The 21857-nt window shown below is 42.7% G+C and overlaps 1 protein-coding gene across 1 annotated transcript in view; it reads left to right on the top strand.

The window, feature by feature from the left end:
* Positions 1 to 21857, top strand: part of CPA6 (carboxypeptidase A6) — a 78618-nt gene that overhangs the window by 54341 nt on the left and 2420 nt on the right. The window contains exons 7-9 of the mRNA XM_065627947.1: positions 12102 to 12212; positions 12463 to 12553; positions 17094 to 17296. Of these exons, the coding sequence (XP_065484019.1) occupies positions 12102 to 12212; positions 12463 to 12553; positions 17094 to 17296 (405 nt within the window). The remainder of the gene's footprint in view (positions 1 to 12101; positions 12213 to 12462; positions 12554 to 17093; positions 17297 to 21857) is intronic.

The raw sequence follows: 21857 nt of genomic DNA, 5'->3' as shown, positions 1-21857 counted from the left end.
TGCTGCAAACTTGACCAGATATTCCCACCCGGCTTGGGATCCCTTGGTATCTTGCTTGCACCTCTGGAAGCGGCGGCTTCTGGGTGACAGTGACTTTGCTGCGAGCAATGGGGGACACCACTGAGCAGCTGGCTGCTGCTGTGGCTTGCTGGGGTATGGGCTCCCCACTTTCTACAAAGCAGCTGGAGTTATGCAGCTGAGAAGGACCCAGCTCCCATCTATCTAGAAATGCAAAGCGGACCAAGGCAGACGGGACTTGGGAAGTGAGGATGTGAGGCGAGAGTGCGGGAAGGCAAGAGGCTGCCTGCTCCGCAGGCTTGATCTGTATTCGGGTAAATGCAATAGTTAGAGAAAAAGAACAGATGAACTAGAGAAAAAGGGAGGAAGATATAGAAGTATGAGTTAAAAATTAAAAAGGGAAAGAGAATGCACAGGAAAGAGTTTTGCATTATGTGATAATGTATGATTGAAAGCACAAAACCAGCCTACTCACGTTTTGAAACAAACAAAAGGAGAGCAAAGACGATTTTTTGGTTTGGAGGCCTGGGGTTTTTGTGGGGGTTTTTTTTTTGGTTTTTGTTTTGTTTTGTTTTGTTTTATTACAATCTACTCCAGCATGATCTCTAGCCTTGACTCTGTATTCCATCGGTCTGGAGTTAATAACAACATCACTGTTTGTTTCTGTAGAAGGCGCCTCTGAATGCCTGTAGTCTCTCAGCTAAAGATAATCAGCTGTCCTACCGGAGTCAGCAATACTGGTGGCCTCTGACAAACCCTGCCTCAGGATCACTGAATTTCAACTCGAGAAAGGGGACACCCTGTGCACACAGAATCAGAGTTTTAGGTACCAGCTAACGAGCCACAGAGAAGTGTTGGTGCCCGTATTGTAGTGGAATACCAGCCAGGTGACAGTGGGGTCGCACCCAACTTCAAGCCTTACTCAGCTGGAAAGGGGTGGAAAAAAGGCCCTGACAGTAGAAAAATTAAGAAGCCTGGAGTAGGGAAGCAAGAGGAACTGTAAAAGGAAACGGAACTGATTATACGTGGACTACTTTGAAGGCAACTTGCAATGATATGTGAATCTAATGTAAACCAGAATTTCTGTCCACAGCAAAAGATTTTGGGAAAAAAAAAAGTTTTCTTAGCATAGATTTTTATAAAGACTGCACAGGATCTAATGATACTTTGAAAGGTGTTGGTAAATATTAGAAACTGGAAAGAAAGGGACTTTATTATGTGTTATTATTTTGTAGAAAGCAATAGACTTCAGAAATAAAACATGTTTATCAGACATAACATGTATTTATCCAAAATGAAATAGCTCTCATAGAAACGAAGAAGCAAAACCTATCGACTTTTTGCAAAAGTACAATTATATATGTATATGTGTTAAATAAGAACATTTAACTCTTCTTCATTGGGTGTGGAATTGTGAGAAGAGAAGGAGGGTTGAGATATCAAATTATCTCAAATTTAGACCTCAAATTTAGGACGTTACCATTGTTTTAAAAATCTGAAATACGGTTCACAGGCTGCTATTCAAATTAACATCAAAACTAGACTCTGTTTCAGTTTTAGTGGAAGCAGATGAGGATTTCCATTACATCTGGTTTGACTTTCTTCTCTCTAATAAATACTGCCATTTGATCCATGTCAATTATGTATAACCTTGAAATGTCATTCCTTTTCAGAAAACAACACACAAGAGATGTAACTGTAAGACGCACTATTCTTTGTTTCCTGTGCAGGAATTTGTATTTCAAGAACAGAAAATTCAAGAAATGTAGTTAAAAACCATGAAGCAAGCATTGATTGTACTTCTTCTTGACGAAATGTTCTAAGACTCCAATGGCAACTGTAAGGGAAATGTCCATAAAGAACAAGCACATCCCCCTAAGGGAGTGGCCTCATCGGGGCCTCATGTGAAGGTGCAAATAGCTTCACACTTTGGAAATGCAGTAACCTCCACCATCACCTTCTCTCTCACCCTCAAAAGTGGGCCTTTTTAGGAAAAAAGGAAAACTAGCATTGACCAGTTTCAGTATATCTGCATCTCAAAAGTGAACTGTGGCACGTGCTTCCATAGACTCCCTAGGCTCCTATATTTTTCAAATGTTTAAATCTTGAGGACTTTCCTGAAAATAATATTATTATTCTTTGAATGTGGGTCAGCTTACATTGCATTGCATTGCATGTAGCCACTTTTCTTTAATGTGAGGCTGTCGTGGATTTTTTCCTTTATGAGCAGTGCTACTGTCTACTTCTGGGACAGAACCCAGCCAGTATCTATGGTCTTTGCTGAGAAAAGGTTCAAAACTACTTCTGAGCTTTCTGGATTTGATCAAGGTGACTTGATAAGTCTGTTCAGGCATTGACCTTGCTAGACTACCCATGAATGTTCTCCCCTATCCACAGTCCCACAGAGAAGGAGCTGTATAGTGGAGGAATCCAAATCCGCAGCTCCGGAGCCCTGCAGCACTGTGTCATCCCTTAAAGATGGGCCATAATAGCTGTTTCATCTCAGAAGAATCCCAAATCTGAAAAGAATTGCAGTATGCTCTGTGTACTTTAATTTGTGGTATGCATGGTCAAAAGTCCAAATTCTGAAATGTGAGTGTTCTGTGATCCCAGTTATGATGTGTTTGTGCTTCATCCTGCACCCAGGGAGCAGATAGGTAACCCCAGACAAAGAAGTTAAAGGCTGGGGCCAGATTTTTTTTTAAATGCTGACATTGGTATTGATTGCTGCCAAAACCAGGCCTGAAGCCCATCTTTTCACTCCATAATAATGAGCTAAGAGAGACACACAGACCATCCAAGATGCAAAATGGCAACAGCTGCCCCCACTATTCTAAGCTTGAGACTGATTTATGAGTCGCCTTGTGGGATGCACATGGGATGCATACTGCCAGTTAGCCAGCCATTAGGCTTGTGGATCAGGCCCCAGAGACCGGTCTTCACCAGGAATTTTGCAGGGTTCAAGACCTCAGATTCCTCCTCAGGAATGCTTATGAAGTGCTTGTCTGTAAAGACAGGATACCTTAAATAACAGCACATACAAATATACAGAACTGAGTAAGAACTAAAGTGTGATCAAATGCAGGTCCATGCAGGAGACCCAGACAGCATCAGTGTTAAAAAGAGTTGGCTCTTCTTCTGCGCCATGCAGGCCATGTGGTCAGAAGGCCATAAAGCTATAAGTATTCCTAGTTTAAGGTCTGCTGAAAGCCAGTGTAGCACTTATTCTGCAAAATTCCATAGTTTGTGTCCTGATGGACAAAACACCTGCAATGTGCTGCATCAACACTCAGAGCAGCACTCAGTCATTCATTCCAGTGCTGAAGTCCATCCACACTGTCAGGAAAACAACTTCACATTCTGGATCATTTCTGGGTCTTGCTGAGCTCCATCAAAACTGGCAAACCTTTAGGGGTCAGGAAATTTATTTCCCCTTGCTATCCATAACTACCAGAGCCTCAAAATTACTGGCTGATTATAGAATTCAGATACCAGTTTTTCACCCCCTTCAGAAATAGTCTGATTTTGGGGGTGTGCAAGATAGTTATGTGAAACAACACACTAATATTTGTTAAAGATTATACACTTGACCTGTCACTTGTCAACAAACTTAAGTCTTTTGAACAGGTACAGCTGAAATGCCACGTTCCCACTATCCAGGACTTCAGACTAATATTAATTTAAAGGATGCTCATTACACCTGCATTTAGTTATTCTTTGAGACAATGTAGATAGTTCACCCCTCACAATAGGCTTTCCATTTTTTTGGAGTTCTCCAATAAGAAGTTTTGAACCATGGAGGAAAGAAAGGCTGGACCTGACTGCCTCACCCTGCGCGCCATACATTTGTGCCATTCCTGGTCCTGGGGACAGATACGCCACTGCTCTTAACATATCTTTGAGTGCTGGCTCTCAGAAACCTGAAGAGCTTTTGAAATAATTTGAAATATTCCAAAGTGAATCAGAGGCATGCAAGGCCAAAACAAATACGGTACCTTCAGCTTTTTCCTTTCACCCTTTAGCTGGATACGTTCCTTTTTTCTGAGGCCCATTCCCTTCAGCCAAAGCTCTTCGGCTGATGTTGGTTTGACTTGAAATTTTTTGTTGCTCTTTAAACCATCACGTCTTCTTGCTCTATGGAATTTTCCTATCCAGATTTTCCTCCTGTTCATCAATTTTTAGTTCACCCTTGTTTTAGGAAGGCCAGAAGCTTCTAAGGGCTGTATCTTGGCTCCCTGCAGCCTCCTTCACAGCTGCCAATGAGGATGGCACCATGAAGACTGGGCTTTTTTCACCTTGAAGGACCAGTCACCTGGTGACAGATCTCTCCCCAAACACTCTGCAGCTCTTTCAGTAAATGCAATACAATCATTGGAGCTTAAATTTTATTGTTTGCCAGACTCTAGTCTCCCCAGCCATCTTTTTAGTTGCCTAACCTCAGGAAAAAAATTGACTTCTCTATTGCTCCCTATATATCCACTGTCTGGAGGAAAAATCCATCTGTTTCATCCTGCAGCATCTATATTTGAAACACTCGGCCTTACTTGTCTTTAGCTAACTCATTCTTCTCTGTCAGGAGCTTCTGCCTGAAACGCTATTTGTTTTTTCTCCATCAGAGAGATTGCCTCTTCCAGCCTCTTCACTCAGTACTTCATTCATCAGCCTTTCAACAGCAAGAGGCACTGGTAAAAATGCAGAATCTGTTTTATCCTCTTAATTTTTTTCATCCTCAAGTGCTGTTCCTGCCAGTTGAAGTTTCTGTGCAGTAAACACACATATGTGTATGTAGTTTCTGCTTCTACTCAACGTCTCCCCTCCGCTCCAGGGCTGGTCCAGTTCTGAGTGAGTTGGGTTATTTCAGCAGCCATCATACATCCCACTTCGCTCTGAGCATCTGCATCTCTCCAGCATGTCCCTGCTACTGAAAACCAAGGCTACTAATGTGCACCACTTCTGAGGGGAAGGAAAATAAAGTAGCAGTGAACACTATCAACAAGAGTTTCCCAGACTAGGCTCTCAGTTGTGATGCTTTTTTTTTTTTTTTTTTAATTGCTAACATCTAAGCCAGTGCCAAAAAGATGGGGTGCAGTACTGTGGTATCACCACAATGAGGCATGTGATGCATTGTTTTAAAAGCAGCTGTGGCAAACCATTTTTGTACTGTGCAGTATTTCTTTCTCCTTTGGTCCACGGTGGATTTTCCCAGGTTCTGTTCCACAGTAAGATGGTTTAGAGAAGGTCCTTTGTTTTGCTGTGACATCTTCATAATGGAAAAAAAACCAGTTAAAATGGTTTCCAGTTCTCCTCTTCCAAAAGCAACTAGGTACTGTATTATGTCTTGTGTGCACTTTCAGCTACTCAGCTGCATCCTCCTGCCTACCCATGATCTTAAGAAGTTTAAAATTACTTTCATTTTCCTTGCAGTTATTTATTTTTCACAATGTGAATACATCTTCCTAAAATAAAGGTAACCCTGCAGCTGTGTTGTGCCTGTAGTAAGAATTCTTCAAAGACCCTTGCAAGTGCAAACTCTTAAAAGTATTAATCACAAGGACATTCAAATGCTACTCTGTGAAAGTTTTTAAGGTGTTGAGTATGTTGTTCTTCAAGTCATGAAGAGAATTCACATTGTTGTTCCAACTTACTACTTGCCCTAGGGAAGAAATTCTGCTTTATATTTTAGCAATTCGCTTCTGCATAATGATGCTGAATAATTAGGGGCTCAGTAAAACTACTGATGTGCAGAAACACTACTGACCATGAGGAAGGACTGTGAAAAAAGTTTCTGTGTGTTGGACAATTTACTTGTTCCAGAAATTGAATTACAAGGAATAATTTGCGTTCTTCATTATTTAACTGTGTCTCAGCAATTTAATGAAACAATTTATTCAAGTGAGTTCTGTTGGGTTGCCCTCAATAGGTACTACCCTGGCCTGACATAACTAGGACGTAAAATTCAAGAATTACATTTTTCTGTGGTAGATATCTCAGGGAGGGTCTCCACCAACTTGGTGGGCTTTAGTTTCATACAATTACTAGTAGAGAAATTTATGTTGCCCCTTTCAGAGTATTCACAGTGCTTCGGAATAACTCAGGCCTTTCTTTTCCCTGCTAGGCAGCCTCAACTTATTTGGGACCTATTAGGGTTTTTTTAATGTAGTGTTCCTCTAAATGAAACCAAAAAGTTACGTCTCCCGTTTCCACTAAGATCTGTGCAACTCTATACAGCTTCTTCCCCACAAGATCCTGCATTTGCTTGGGTGGTCCCAGCTATGTGCAAGCTTCCTGGAACTGCTGTTTGCTTCTCTAACCTGTCAGTCATGCCGTTGTCTCTCTGCCCTTTCTCTGCTTCAGCATCTTCTCCATTTGCATCCTTAAGTAGCAGCATAAGCAAACCTTTGGGGATCTTGCAGGTCCTTCTTTTCAGACTTTTTATGGGCTCTCTTCTGAGTCTTGCAGAGTAGTTGCAGCACATGGACATCTTTCTCAGTGGTTGGTTTTGGGTTGCTCCTGTGGGACATGCTCCCAAAGAAGAAGATTTTACCTGGTGGGAAAAAAAGGCTTCAGCCTTACAAGTTTGACTGTTTTAAGACATTTTAGATACTCAGTTGTATCTTACCTTTAATAACGGGCTTACCACTCTGCTTGTGATTTGAGTGAAAAAGCAGGACACTAACAGTAAAAGGGAAAATGGAGATTAAATGATGTATTGCTTCCAAGTACAGAGCCAGAGCTAACTACTAAATTGCCAAAAGGATATAGTGGTGATGAAGGCCTGAATGGCAGATCACAGTGTCACCCTGCTAAAATGTAAGATATACAGACAATAGTAAAACATTCTCTGTTACCATCAGAAAGGATGTTTTAACTGATATCTTAAGAATTGCATGGAAGAGTTAATCATGTTTTGTTGGAAGCAGTTTTATGTGATTTCTGGTAGACCAGCAGTGGAGTCAATTCCCCATGCTAAAATAGTAACTGTTTAATTCAGTGTGATTGTTTAATTCAAAAATGGAAACAGCAAAAGCTGATTGTTACCTAAAGTGTAATAATAATTAATTGTGGGACAGCAAATCATTATTAAGCTTAACTGCAGTTTTAGAGTTTCTCTCAGCCGTCTCCTTGCTTTGTCCTTCTCAGTCAATCTCCTTACTTTCTAAAACGCTCAGCTGCATCCTAAATCCATTTTAAACTCTCGCCTTTTATTGCCTTGGCAGTTTACAATATAGCTCTTTTGTTCACTTCAGCCCCCAAATTAAATTTACCATGGACCAGATCCTCAGCCATCCTACACCGGCGTAGCTGTCAACAACCACCACTCTGCTGATCCAGATGATCGAGCCCTCTCCTATTAATCATTGGTCCTTTCCCCATCCCCCAGGCAGATTGCTTGCACGGTGTTGGCAGAGTTCCTGCATCATCTGTTCATTCACTAATAACACTATTCAGCATTTATTGGACCAGTCTGGTGCTCTGCACACTCAGCAGCAAAGCTGCTATAGATTGCATGATGGGGAAGCAGAATCAAGCCGTATAAAGTCGCATTGCTTTGTATTCTGAGGGCTCTGGGCACGCTACAATGCAGTTAATTCACTAATGGTTTATATTCGTCTTGCTTGTGTCATAGTAAAGAGAAGATGTTTCAGCACTGCTGGGGGGGATGTGGTTCACATGATCATTATTCGGAGGATTTCAGAGTCACGTCACAAAAGGCAAGTCATGGGCGATGCTCCAGCAAGGACACACCTCAGTAACTGTAGGGCACATTGCCAAAGACCTCCCTGTTCAGGGAGGTAAGATTATACTGTCTATGTTGCCTGATTACATATTATCAAATAAAATTGCCAGGTAAAAACAGCATGAAAGACAAAATACTTTCAGCAGAAAAAAATTAATATGATCTCGCTTACACCACATTACACCATCTACCCTTTTGCTTTCCATGAAGCAGAAAGCCACATCAAGTCCATTACATTTTAAATTAAATGGTACTCTAAAAGGGTAACCAAATTATTAAGATGAACAATATATGCTTTAAAAAACAGAATTGAATGGTTGACATATTTGGCTCTAAATCAACTTTCGGACTTAAAATTTTGAAGAGTATTACTGGGGACTATAATGCTTTCCAAAGTCTCTCATGGCATTTTGTCAAAGACAGCAGTCATTAAAATAACAGAGTTGCTTTAAAAAATGAAAAGGTACTTGACATTTTGCAGTCCATGTTTTGTTTCGGTTTTTAAATGGTGGTGCTTTTACCTAAGAAGAAAAATATATTCTTCACTGGATTAAAAACATATTGAACATTAAAAAGTATTAATTAAAGTATTTTCATTATGTCATTTTTTGCAAATTTGGAAAGGTTCTGAAAAATTTGAAATGCTCATCCATGCAATTTCTAAGGAATGTATTAGCTTAATTTGATTAATTATCTGTAGTTATTTTAAGGAGATTATTTAAAAAATGTTTTAAAGATTTTAATCTTATAGCATTGCAATTTACGATACAGTATATAACACTACACTGTAACAAAATGAATAATTACAGATGTAACTGACAGCAAAAGAATGGCATACGTAAATACAGATACAAGCAAATATGGCGACCTCATTATCACTGATAAGTAAAAACCCACCACAGAGACACAACTTGAGCTTAGTTGTTAATACTGTCTAAAAGGAGAAAAGCATTAAAAAGTCAAGGAAGCGATATGTGGTGCCTTTTTTCCTCCCCAGTCAAATTACTTCTCCCTCAAATAAGCATGAGAAAAGTGTTCATTTTCCTTGACTCACATTTTGGAGCACGACTTGGTTCTGTTTCCACCTAAGAACAGTCTTTCAGATTGAACATTCATACTTACCAGGTAGGCTCTCAATCCTGTGAAGATTTAAGTGCAGGGCTAGCTTAATGCACAGAGTACCCCTAGTTTCTTTAGTTGGTGTTTTCCGCATATGGAACATCAATGAAACAGAGCCCTTTTTTTCATGGTCATTGTTTTTGAGTAACCATTGCATTGTTTTGGCAGAATTACTTTTTACTATAGCTGCAGTTCCCTGAATACCTATATTTTTATCCAAAAGTATTTGTGGCCTTGATATGGCTTCCTAATAGAAGTACATTGAATTTAAATGCCATACCATTGCAGCAAAGAATCTCTGGGGAATTTCTGGCACGTAGGCCAGGGAACCTGTGACCTCCGCGTTGGCTGGGGACTTTTTCCCAGGCAGCCCACAGCTCCACAAAGCTTCCCCTCAAAATCCCACTGTCATCCTCTTCTCCCCCCACGGTAGCCCTGTCTTCTTTCAGCATCTGTCGCAGCTGCTGCCCAGGTCTCATTGCGTTCTGTGCGGTGCCTAGTTCACCCTCTCTTGCTCCCTCTCCTCGCCTCTCCTCTCCTCTCCTCTCCTCCCCTCTCCTCTCCTCCCCTTCCCTCTCCTCTCCTCTCCTCTCCTCTCCTCTCCTCTCCTCTCCTCTCCTCTCCTCTCCTCTCCTCTCCTCTCCTCTCCTCTCCTCTCCTCCCCTCGCCTCTCCTCGCCTCTCCTCTCCTCTCCTCTCCTCTCCTCGCCTCTCCTCTCCTCTCCTCTCCTCGCCTCTCCTCTCCTCGCCTCTCCTCTCCTCTCCTCTCCTCTCCTCTCCTCTCCTCTCCTCGCCTCTCCTCTCCTCGCCTCTCCTCTCCTCTCCTCTCCTCTCCTCTCCTCTCCTCTCCTCTCCTCGCCTCTCCTCTCCTCTTCTCGCCTCTCCTCTCCTCTCCTCTCCTCTCCTCGCCTCTCCTCTCCTCTCCTCGCCTCTCCTCTCCTCTCCTCTCCTCTCCTCTCCTCTCCTCTCCTCTCCTCGCCTCTCCTCTCCTCTCCTCTCCTCGCCTCTCCTCTCCTCGCCTCTCCTCTCCTCTCCTCTCCTCTCCTCTCCTCTCCTCTCCTCTCCTCGCCTCTCCTCTCCTCTTCTCGCCTCTCCTCTCCTCTCCTCTCCTCTCCTCGCCTCTCCTCTCCTCTCCTCGCCTCTCCTCTCCTCTTCTCGCCTCTCCTCTCCTCTCCTCTCCTCGCCTCTCCTCTCCTCTCCTCGCCTCTCCTCTCCTCTCCTCTCCTCGCCTCTCCTCTCCTCTCCTCTCCTCTCCTCTCCTCTCCTCTCCTCGCCTCTCCTCTCCTCTCCTCTCCTCTCCTCTCCTCTCCTCTCCTCTCCTCTCCTCGCCTCTCCTCTCCTCTCCTCGCCTCTCCTCTCCTCTCCTCTCCTCTCCTCGCCTCGCCTCTCCTCGCCTCGCCTCTCCTCTCCTCTCCTCTCCTCGCCTCTCCTCTCCTCTCCTCGCCTCTCCTCTCCTCGCCTCTCCTCTCCTCTCCTCTCCTCGCCTCTCCTCTCCTCGCCTCTCCTCTCCTCTCCTCTCCTCGCCTCTCCTCTCCTCGCCTCGCCTCTCCTCTCCTCTCCTCTCCTCGCCTCTCCTCGCCTCTCCTCTCCTCTCCTCTCCTCGCCTCTCCTCCCCTCTCCTCTCCTCTCCTCTCCTCTCCTCCCCTCTCCTCTCCTCCCCTTCCCTCTCCTCCCCTCTCCTCTCCTCTCCTCTCCTCTCCTCTCCTCTCCTCGCCTCTCCTCTCCTCTCCTCTCCTCTCCTCTCCTCTCCTCTCCTCTCCTCTCCTCTCCTCGCCTCTCCTCTCCTCTCCTCTCCTCGCCTCTCCTCTCCTCGCCTCTCCTCTCCTCGCCTCTCCTCTCCTCTGGCTGAAAGAGAAGAGGAGCTCGGTGTGGAGTGGCACTGGGTGACTCGGTGGCTTTGCTCGGGGGCGACACGCTGCTGTGGCTGCGCAGGTGAGGCTGAAGGACCTGCAGGTGCAGAGCACTGCTGGGTGGGAAGCTGAGGCTGGGTGAGGTTGAAAGCACTACACAGCGGAGAGCTGGACAATGAACAGCCTAGGAAAAGCATTTAGAAATCTAAAAAAAAAAGTTCAAACTCCTCCATTAGTAAATTTAAGCCCCAGGTATGTCCATTTGTATGGGGTTTTCATGCAGGTGTTCCTAAAAAATTATCTGTCAGCTCCTGTGGAAGCTTCAATAATGCAGACAGCTGCATGGTTAGGAGCCCAGAAGTATCGGATTCCCATACTTCACACTGTTCCCTGGCATTTGTCAACTGAAAAGCTTTTAGCTTAGTTTATTTCAGAGCAAACATTCCCCTTTGTCCCCCAAACACATGTTCCTTCCTGGATCCGGAAGGCCAGAAATACTGCAGAGCAGAAGGCTGTAATTGCAGCACCGGGAGGAGAGGAGCCAGGCTCGGGCATCCCTCCGAACCCAGCGTCAGTGTGAAACGTGTTCTGCCTGCCGGGTGACACACTTGATTTCTCGCCTTACAGAATCAAGACTTAAAACTCAAAGGATGCCCAGCTATGGCAAGGGGCAGGTTTTGCTACAGCATGTGGAGTCCCAGGCTTCCCAAAACTGGTAAAGGAGCATCTGTGGCACTAGCAAACAGAACTCCTGAGGAGCCTCTGGTTTGCTGCAGATTTCTAAGATGTAGAATGGAAAAAAAATACTTTCCCTATGTAGACTTCCTCTACTAAACTTTATACTTGAGGTTCTCCAAAAGTAGAGGGTTTTTTAAATCATAAAGGAATATGCTGCCTGTATTGATGGCTGTGTGCATAGTAAATTACTTTGGCTACAACAAAAGCTTACATAATGTGAACCTTAAACACTTTCAGGCACGCTCTGACCTCACCAAATCATCACCTGGTGGAAACAACAGCACTTGATTGTCTTACAGGAGCTAAACATGTTTCCTCAACTAAGAATCAATTCCACTGATTTTCAGTTCCTGTGTCAAGAAACACTTTGTATGCATTTGCTGTTCTGTAATATGGGTTGTATTTTCTTGGCTATTGAAAGTGACTGAGAAGCAGAGAGAGTAGGCTCTTTTGAACACCCTTTTCACACGTTCACATGCTGCCTTTAATCACATTTGCAGGAGGATGTCGGCCTTTCAAGTACAGCTCTCAGGATGTCAGTGGTGCCAAAGGCCATGTGACTGTCTTAGCCTGTCACAATACTTAATAGGGAAATTATTTTTCTTATGGAAACTACTTACTTTGGCTTTTCTGCTTTAGGCTCTTCAGACATACCAGACCGATCCTGCGATGAGAAAGATGCTAACTCAGCTGTATTTCTATATCATGCCTGTATTTAATGTGGATGGATATCATTTTAGCTGGACAAATGTAAGTAGTATCAGTACTATTACTCAAAAAATTGTTCAGACAGGAAAGATCAAATGGTGGCTATACTATTCAAAGATGACTTTCTGTATAAGCTGGTCCATCACTTAGTGGCAGGCAAAACGGAAGTAAATTAGTCCAGTTAAAATATAATACTGAATCTGTTTACCAGGATTGGCTTGTTATATGTACAAATAGATTTTTGCCAAAATATAGTAATATTGCTATTTAACTATTTTGTAACTTACGTTAGGATCGATTTTGGAGGAAAACAAGGTCAAAGAACACAAGGTTTCGGTGTCATGGTGTTGATGCTAATCGCAACTGGAAAGTGAAATGGTGTGGTAAGTCTGGAGATACTTTGGTCCACCAGTTCAGATTATCCTGTATTTAATTATCCAACAGAGTAAGTAGGTTAGGTCGCATCCATTGTGAAGTATTCTCTTTTCTATTTTTAAAGTTGAAGCTACTTTCCCATAAAGCCACAGGCCAGGGCTCAAATCTTTAGCTTATAAAAAAATAACAGTCCTGCACTTTGGAAAAACACATCTAATGACAAGTAAAAAGTTTTCATGGCGAGTGTGGCGAAGTAAAAAAAAAAAAAAAAGCACATATAGCAATTTTGTATTTCTGCAGTCATGTAAAAAATTTGAAGCACAGTATTGAGCCTGGGCCATCATATTTCAGAATTTACTGAACTACAGCTTTAGGAAACATTTCAAACTTCATTTTATTTAATTTTTCATTTCTTTGAAATGGCTGTAGCTTTGGAAATGTCAGACTTGCTGTGTTGGCCTCACAGAGAAATGTCTGATACTATTTTAAGGCCATTATTACTAGCGATTTCATAAAGAAAGAAGGTGCTTGTAAATGCATGAAGAGCCAGTTTTAAACTCCCAGCACTTCTGTAAATACTTTCATAAAAATTGACCTCAGTTTTGCATAGAGAATGCAGCAGTAATGAAATACTACCAGGAGATTTGGAATGGGTCCACTGAAGAAGAAATGGTATTTTATTAAATCTTTTTTATTAAATCTTATAGCAAGACTCACACAGGAGTAAGCTGCCATGCCAGTTCTGGTGCAGCAGAAAGCAATAACACTTTGTTGTGAAATACGGCGGTATATATCTCGCTCTTCTGATGACCTGTTTTCCAACCTTGAGCAACTTCCTTCGCCTCCCTGTGCAGCTGTTCTCTCCTCCAGCATTCGGCCACCTTCCTTATTTGCCTGATAAACTTGTAAAGACAGAAATTGTGTTTGCGTAGTGCTAGCGCAACAGCCCTCCCTTCAGCCCATCCCTCTTCCCCTGGAAGTCTCTAGATGTTCCCACAATACTCCGATGGTTGCAGCAGGAGTGAGCACTGTACAGTCTGGCTTGCGGCGACTGGATTCTTTAAGGAGATTTTTGAGAACTGTAAGGATAAAAGAGTGTAAGTAATCTGCCTAGGGCGAATGCAAATGAGGTGAGAGTGAACAGAAGCATACATTCAATATATTATGGATTTGTGAAATATGCTTCCAGTTTTTTTGGACTCTACTTGCAGTAGGGAGAGGACTAACACAGAAGCAGTTACAGAAAGCCTGTGTTAGTTGAGAATCCCTCCACTACAGAAGATGGTCCCAGGGCTGCTATCATGATCTTTAAGGCAATTTTATGCTGCAAAAATAATGTAAAAATGAACCAAAGAGTCCTGCATCACTGTTAACATATTTTACTTAAGAGCGTAAGTCACAACTGCAGGTATTTTGCGGACATACATTTATTGTTCAGAAGATAGCCACCAGCATGGTTGCAATGAACAGTTTTCTTACAAAGTCTTCAGAGCCATTTTATAGTTACCCCTCAGTGCAACATTATATAGTTACTCACAAAGTGCATTTTCTTTCTGGTCCTACTGACTCTTTCTTGGGTTCAAATTGCTCTGTCCTCCCTCTTCTTGCTCCCCAGCCACTGTATTAAAGCACAGTTTTCACTCAGTCCTGAAAATGTTTGCTTAGTTTTCAGTAAAAAACATTTTTTCTAGGCTGAATGAAACTATAACAAAACACATGCACATTGTGTGTTGTAATCCACTACTTGTTGCATTTCTCCCCTGCCCTGAACATTAAAGACAGGTCCCCACCTTGAGTTTAAAAAATAAAAATTGATTCAAGGTTGCTCATCATCCCACCAAACATATGCTCTGCTTCCTACACTGGACCCAAACTCCATCTGATTATTTTGCCAGAGAATAAAGAGCTCTTTCATGAACTGGGCTGACTGGTGTTCAGAAGATCCTCACCCGGCACCCCATATTCTCATTAATCTGGCACTAAATGAAGCAGAGAAGAATGTGGATCATATCACACTTTGAGGCTTGTATAATCATGGTGTGTTTAACATTTAATACTGCGTATGCTTATAACAACCTTTTAATTCAGTTCAGTTGCACTTACAGTTTGCAGACAAGGTTTGAACTTCACCGTGGGGCTTCCAGGCAGGCATGTCGTGGCAGAATCCAGCCCCAGCAAAGCCACTAAATGTGAGCTGCAGGGTAAAGATAACACAGCATCCCTTCTGCTTTCCTCTTCCTTTCTAGTGTAGGACTTTGATGTAAGCTTTATGATGTTGCTTCTGTATTCTCTAGAGACCGAGAAAAGGGCCACATCACTGATTGTGGTAGATGTCGCTTTGCTGCACGCCCTGTACCCAAAACAGAGCACAGAAATTGCACACAGCCCCAGGTGAATACTGACTGCAAGATCTCTGGGTCAAAATGCTGCTTGCAATATATATTTAGGTGCAATAACTAGCACAACAGTTTAATGTTCATGAAATTAACTATTGGCAAGTTTAAAGCCAATAATGAGATATTTAGAACTAAATTATGTCCTAGGGCAAATGCAGTTCAAAGGGGCTGGATCCAAAGCCCCCAAGACAGCAGCAGTGGGAGTTAAAATTCCCAGTGCATCCCAATTTCCAATGCACCCCACTGCTCATTGAGAATGGTCCCCCATACTGGCAGAAGAAATTACTGCAAGGAAGTCTGGGAATCATGCTCCAGCTCATCCATCGTCCCAGTCTGCGTTTTGTACCAAAGCATTAGTTTTATCAGTCTCCACACACATTTCCTTTGTACATTTGACCTCATGATGGATGTTGGAGGGTACTTGTTCTCCTCCAGTATGCTATCAGGTAGAAAAATAAGGCAGCTTGGTGACATTTTGTGCAATTCCATTTTCTTCTCATGACTGTAACTCAGAAATTTCGCAGGAGTCGATACTCACTGTATCTTTTTTTTTTCCTTTCTGTGTTACTTTAGAAGAACTTCCAGTATGAAATTTGAGTATATCCTTACGTTATCCATGGAAACTCTCTCTTTTTGCTACCAGCAAGCTTCACTTAAGGAAGTTTTTTCCTCACTGAAAGTCACTAAACTGAGTCATATTTTACCAGTGGGTCATTTTAGCATTAGCTTGTATGATTCTGTTGTGTATTAACAGTGATGTCCATTTTCATGATTCAACAGACAACACTGTTACAGGAGATGAAGTATCCATAAAAAAAGCAAAGGCTCCGGAGGCTCTGTTAAATAGCTCTGCTTTAGCTATATTGCCTGACAAGACATTGAGGCAGAGCACTCTTGGGATTTGGATGACTTGGTGGCCATCTGTTCTGCAGGGAGGAGACCGTCTGCCCTCCTCTATATAACCCTTCCATATCCACGGCGATCTAAGCACTAATAGCTTTTGAAATCCTCACCTGTGGCCATTGAATGGTAACCTCAGTTTTCGTATTACAAATGAAGCTGCAGCGTGAAATTCTTCCACTTTTTAATTTTTGGGGCATTAGGTTGATTGCATAACCCTGCTTTAGTTCATATTATTATGCCTTCTGACACACTGCTCTTTTCTTATTATTTGAAGATGGCAGTACTTACTATACAAAGGAAAGCTAATAAAACACTGCTTTTGTAAGTCCCTGATGACACCAGGGAATGTCGCAAACAAAGTATTATTATTCTGTGGGTCAGCGTAAAACACGTGGCATTTTGAAATCACAGTGGATAAAAGAGCGGAGTGGATTTGCACAAATATTGTTCTTAGGGCCCAGGCCCTAAGATGTAAATGAGACATTGGCTTAGATCCAGAATTGCTAAATGATCAAGGAGCCACTGCCACATCTCCTTTTCTGAGTTTCATCTTTCAGTACCTCATGGGATATTACATGCAGGCTACACTTCTACAGCTTACTGCCACCTAAGCAGGTTGACGTGGTGGAAGATGTCCTCACAACTGAACCCCTGCCATAAAGTCGAAGGAAAAATAAGCCCTGTGCAAACTGAGATGATTTCAGTTTTAGCTAGCTGTGTGATCATTCCATGTGGCTTGTCATTTTTTTCCATAAGGTTTGCAAGAGTAAAAGTAGGCAGTAGTCAGGGACAATTCTCATGTTTTAAACCAGTCTCTAAGATAATGCCCGTTGAGGTTATCTACCTACCATTGTAACCATCACTGTAGTTAGCTAGTAGGTTAAAATGCTCCTAAAGGCTAGATTTGTCTTGATAGTGACTAGTAAAAGAGGTATGGAATACATAGTAAAAGAGGTATGGTATATGGAAAGCCAGGGAAGAAAATACAATCAAGTCAGGCTTTTTCTGTTGGGTTAAAACCAGGGACAACTGCATGTAGCTGGCCAGTTGGCAATTTGGTGTGTCTACTAGATGATCGAGCAGATCACTGTACTGAGGTCCCACTGGCTCTTGCCCATCAGTCACAAGAAAGCAATTTGTTTATTGCTTTTCACACTTCTGCGCGCAGGCTCACACAGGCTGAGCCAGAAGTTGACTCTCAGAAATTTTCCATGATCGCTTGCCATCAACTTTCTCTTTCAATCTCTAGATGAAGGTGCTTCACTTCACCCATGCGATGACACCTACTGTGGTCCCTTTCCTGAGTCTGAGCCTGAAGTAAAGGCTGTTGCTCATTTTCTCCGCAAACATCGGAAACAAATAAAAGCCTATTTGTCCTTCCACGCATATGCACAGATGCTGCTGTACCCTTACTCTTACAAGTACGCAACTATTCCAAACTTCAGCTGTGTGGTAAGTTCCTTAAAACTTGGGATAACATGGTTCCCTGTATGTTATTTTTTGGTACTTCTTGTTTTGAGAGGAGACTTCTTTCTTCAGTACTTTGCCCATATTTAATATTGAGCGGTATTTATTCAGGATCCACTTGCAATCTCATTTCTGGTTATATAACCTTCACTCAAAGTGAGTCAGCAGTAACTTGATTAAAATGGTATAATGCCTTCCATCCATCAGTCCCTTTAAATTACTTTATAGGATAAATCCCTGGATTTTAATTATAGTTATTATCATTTTATTTAATTAACTGTAATGGGAATTATGTAGTTAAGTCCTTGGGCATCTAGCTGAAATTCTGTCCCTTCAGTGCTCAGACCTTAAACACAGAAGCACAAAGATCATCTTCCATTTTATGAACAAAATAAAATAAAAATAGTTTATATTTGTCAATTAGAGGAGGAATCTCATAGATTTCAACAAAAGTAAAGCTTCTATTGCTTTACGTGTCATCCTGCTCAGACACAGTGGTTTTACCCTTTTAAGACAAGTTGTTAATTAACATCAGGTGCTTTGGAGTTTTTGTCTATTAGAAGAAAAAATTAATAAGAGTATGGTTTTTGATGCAAGCCTATTGATTTACAAATATGTACATTTAATATATTCCATGCTCATCTAAATGCAAGAGAACTATTCCCTCTGCTCACAGTTTGAAGTCTGTTTTTAGCCAGCCTCCTGTACATAAAACCCTCCCTGTGGCTTATTCTCTTGGGGAAATGAGTCTTAAACTTCACTTTCTGTTTGCCCCTGCTCACAGACACGCATTGCACCAACCAGTAGCAAGCCTCTTTCTTTCACCCTCAGTCCCTGGTAAAATTGCATTGTCCATATATCTCCCATTTTGGCCTTGAACGTTGCAGTGACATTTCACTTACTAGTTTAAGCTAGTTTACTCCAAAAGGAGCTGAACTGCACCTTAGATTTATCGTGTGCAGAATAAACGATGTCGTTAGACCTTGGAGCTTCACTGAAGTTTCACTCAGCTGCCCTCTCAGGGGCTGAGCAGCCAGCACTCCACGGACTGAACTCTCTTTGTGCCTTTATTTCTGTTAAGACACTTAATTTCAGCAGGTACTAAAAATTCTCCTGTCTGATGTCATTCTTGGGAAACAGAGAAAATTAGCAGTTAACTAAGCAGCCAGAGGAGCTAAAAATGTGAGACTTGTGAGGGATGGCCACCCAGCCTTGCATTGACTGTGAATAAATCCATGGGCCTTCTCTTTGTTCTAACTTCTCCACCCTGTTTTGGGGCATGGCAAAGGGAAAGAAGAGGTCCCCGAGTGAATTGGTGACTGCTATTTACCAAAACACATAGACTGGGAATTTAAAACCACAGGATCTCATTCCTTTAAGACCAGCAGGTGTAAGTACATTTTTTTAAGAACAGACAAGACAGCAGAAGTTAAAGACATGGTGTTAGGAAGAATGAGGATCAGCTCTGCAAGAATATGACTCTTGGATGTCTTGATGAAAACACACAGAGTAACATCAGGCAATAGCAGGAAATTCACTGTAAGGAAAAGGAGTCTCTGAGAGTTTTCACACATACTGGTAAATCTTCAGTACATGTTGTTCTTGTTGCTCAAGGGCTATTTCCATTCTGAGACAGGGAGTAACGTCCTCTGAGCACACACACTCAACCTTTCCATCCACAGCTTTTAGATCAAAGGAACCCAGTTTTTGATGAGTAGTAGGTGTTCCCTAGGTTTGTGAGACCTTGGATCAGGCTTCTCATCAGAGGGAGGGGAGCACAGACCTAAAGGGGTAATGAAAGACACCGTTTTAGACTATGGCTCTGGACAAATGGAAGCCAAATCCCAATTCCAAATATTCTGCCAGTATTTGGACTCTGTACTTCTTTGTATTGCAGTGTGTCAAAAAGAACAGGGAGTTCGTAATAAGAAACCGAAGTAATTTCCTGTTATTTAGAAAGCTTGTTCTGGGGATCATAGTGAAAATGAATGGAATATTGTTGCTTATTTATTTGTATTTTTTAATATTTGCCTACGGCCAAAGGCTCCATTCCCTGGTGGTTCTGAAATTAATAGTCTTTAATATTTGAAGTGTCTAAAATGGTGGCGGAGGTTTCAGATTCTCCAGTTCTCTTGGAGAATTACAGTGAGCTGGAAAGCAGCAGATCTCTATTTCCTGCTGCTAATGGAACGAATTTTGTTGGCCTACACGGACTGTGTACAGTGGACAACTGCAGGACTCCACGTGCATAGCAGATAAATAACATTAGGTGCTAATAGGAGGCCACAATTAATCCTGAGCAGAAGAAAGGATGTTTCTGTCTGGGTCGTATCATTCTAGCAAGCTGTCAGTTGCCATTTCGATTAAAGTGTTCAATTATTCAGAGTTGCTTTGAAACTGGAGAGCTGTGTACTGATCACAACATGCATATTCTGTTCTAATTTAGGCACAACTCTCTTATCAACACTCCTCTGAAATCTGTTCCTTTAAGATACTTAAAATGAAAGTGCACTTCTAGGTTGAAAAAAAACCAAGCAGAAACATTCATCCACCTCAAGAGTTCTAAATTTCACCTACTTTTCATACCTTTTCTTCCTGTACAGTAGTTTGCCTTAGTGTTTGCAATGAACTTACAAGGCATGACTGAGTTTGCTTATGTCTTTGTAAAAATCTGGTAATTCTACGTGCAGCTTTCTCCTTGAGGATGTTCAAAGACTGGTTGCCTGGATTTATTCAGGATCTGACTTGCATGGTATGATGCAGTTGAGAACTGTCCCCTTCTTCGGGCATGTAACCGTGGAAGCCAGCAGTACCCCTCAAAGCTAAGAGCATTGAGCTTACAGCGCCCAGGGACACCTGCTTGCGTGGTGGACGTGGACTTGGGTCACTCCTGGGCTGGCCTTCAAACAGTTGCTGCCTCTGCACAGAACCCAGTACTGTTGTGCTGGTTTCAAATGGGCATTACCAAACTATTTCTTCAGATATATTTCAACAGGGCCTGCTCCTTTTGTCTCATTGCTGTACAATGAGTAACTCGTGCATGGAGAGTCTTCGTCTTTGTGGCTATGTTCTCATTTCCATGGTGTGTTTACTGGGATATTGCTCTCCACCCATCGCAGCTCCCTCAGCTGAGCCCTGGCTCCCACTCCCTGGTGTCAGGCCTGTTGTCAGGCTGTCCTAGCTCCACACCATGGTTCTGGGATGGTAAGCCCAGCTGCTTGGCATATTTCTGTTGAGCATCTGAGCCTGGCGCTTGGGACTTCAGTGCAGGCACCCGACAACAGCCTGGGCTCCCCAGAGCCCTGCGAGTCCCCACTGCCCCTCGCTGCCCTCGTGGGGTCCAACGCCTCCGACCCCGTCATGGGTCTTGTGTGTCATGACTCATGGAAGCTGAGGCATCTATAAGAGGAGGAAGAGTCCTAAGTGATAGCTCTTCCCTCTTCCTCAGACATCCTCCCACCTCCTCAATTTTGGTATTAGGGTGACTCAGAGGTTGCCCCTCTGCACCATCTGGTGACCACATCCCAACCCAGCAGAAGTTCCTGGCAACGCTGGCTGTAGCGATCCCTGCCTCCACACACTCTTCTGGAGGTGGCAAGAGGAAGAGAAGGGGCAAGCTGAAAATGTCAGTCTTGGGCACTATCATCCCTGTGCTGAGAAACAAACAAACAAAAAATCGAGTTGTGCCTAGCAGATATTTATTATGGAGTAAGAAATTGCTCTTCCATTTGCTAAGAGCAGTTCTCAGTGTAAAATAAACTCTCCAAAGCCCTACTTGCTGGCCAGTAAGTGAAAGTGGTTGTGGCTTGGTTTTGTTTTTTTCTGGAATGTCATTTTAAGGCAGTTTTCTCTGGCTTATCTATTTGGGCAAAGACCCACAGTAGGGATGCCTGCATGGATCAGACCAAGGATTAAGCCAGAATCCCAATTCCTGATAATGGCAAACAAGTGGAAGGTTAGGGAAGGTGTATAAACAGAAAGGCAAGTATAGAGTAATCCTTCTCCACTGCATTCATCTACTGCCTGATGAATAACCAGGTAAGGACCGAGTTCACAAAGAGTTGCATAAACTGAAACCTACAGCTCTTCAGTTCACATAAAAACAGAACAAAACAAACCAAAAACCACCACAACCATAGCAGGTTTATCCTGTGGTTCAAAGTCTAGCAGTTTGTAGCTCCAGTGGTGTTCATTTCTTGCTCTGTGGAAGATGGCTCTGTGTTTTCCTAGATATTCCTTGCCTTCACTGTACCTTCTCCAGGATCCTTTTCTTTGGCATCATAATATTCCTTTTTCTTTCGAATACATGCATCTTTTCTCTGTGTTTGGATGCACTTCCCATGTGTGACCCTTGGAATGTGCCATGGGCCAGGCCTTCTGTACCCAGTTTCACAGGATCCCATGAAGCTCCTCAACAGACTGCATCCATGTGTATGATAAAATGCAGGGGCTGATCTTCCCCATACAGTACTAAAATCACATTTCTGCAAGAGTTCTCTAAGCCTACATCATCTGGCCCCAGAGAAAGTTAGACTAGCAGTGAACA

The sequence above is a fragment of the Caloenas nicobarica genome, chromosome 2 (genome assembly GCF_036013445.1).
Source record: "Caloenas nicobarica isolate bCalNic1 chromosome 2, bCalNic1.hap1, whole genome shotgun sequence".
Lineage (NCBI taxonomy): Eukaryota > Metazoa > Chordata > Aves > Columbiformes > Columbidae > Caloenas > Caloenas nicobarica.
Note: the sequence above shows the minus strand (reverse complement) of the source record. Positions and strands in the feature narration are given on the sequence as shown.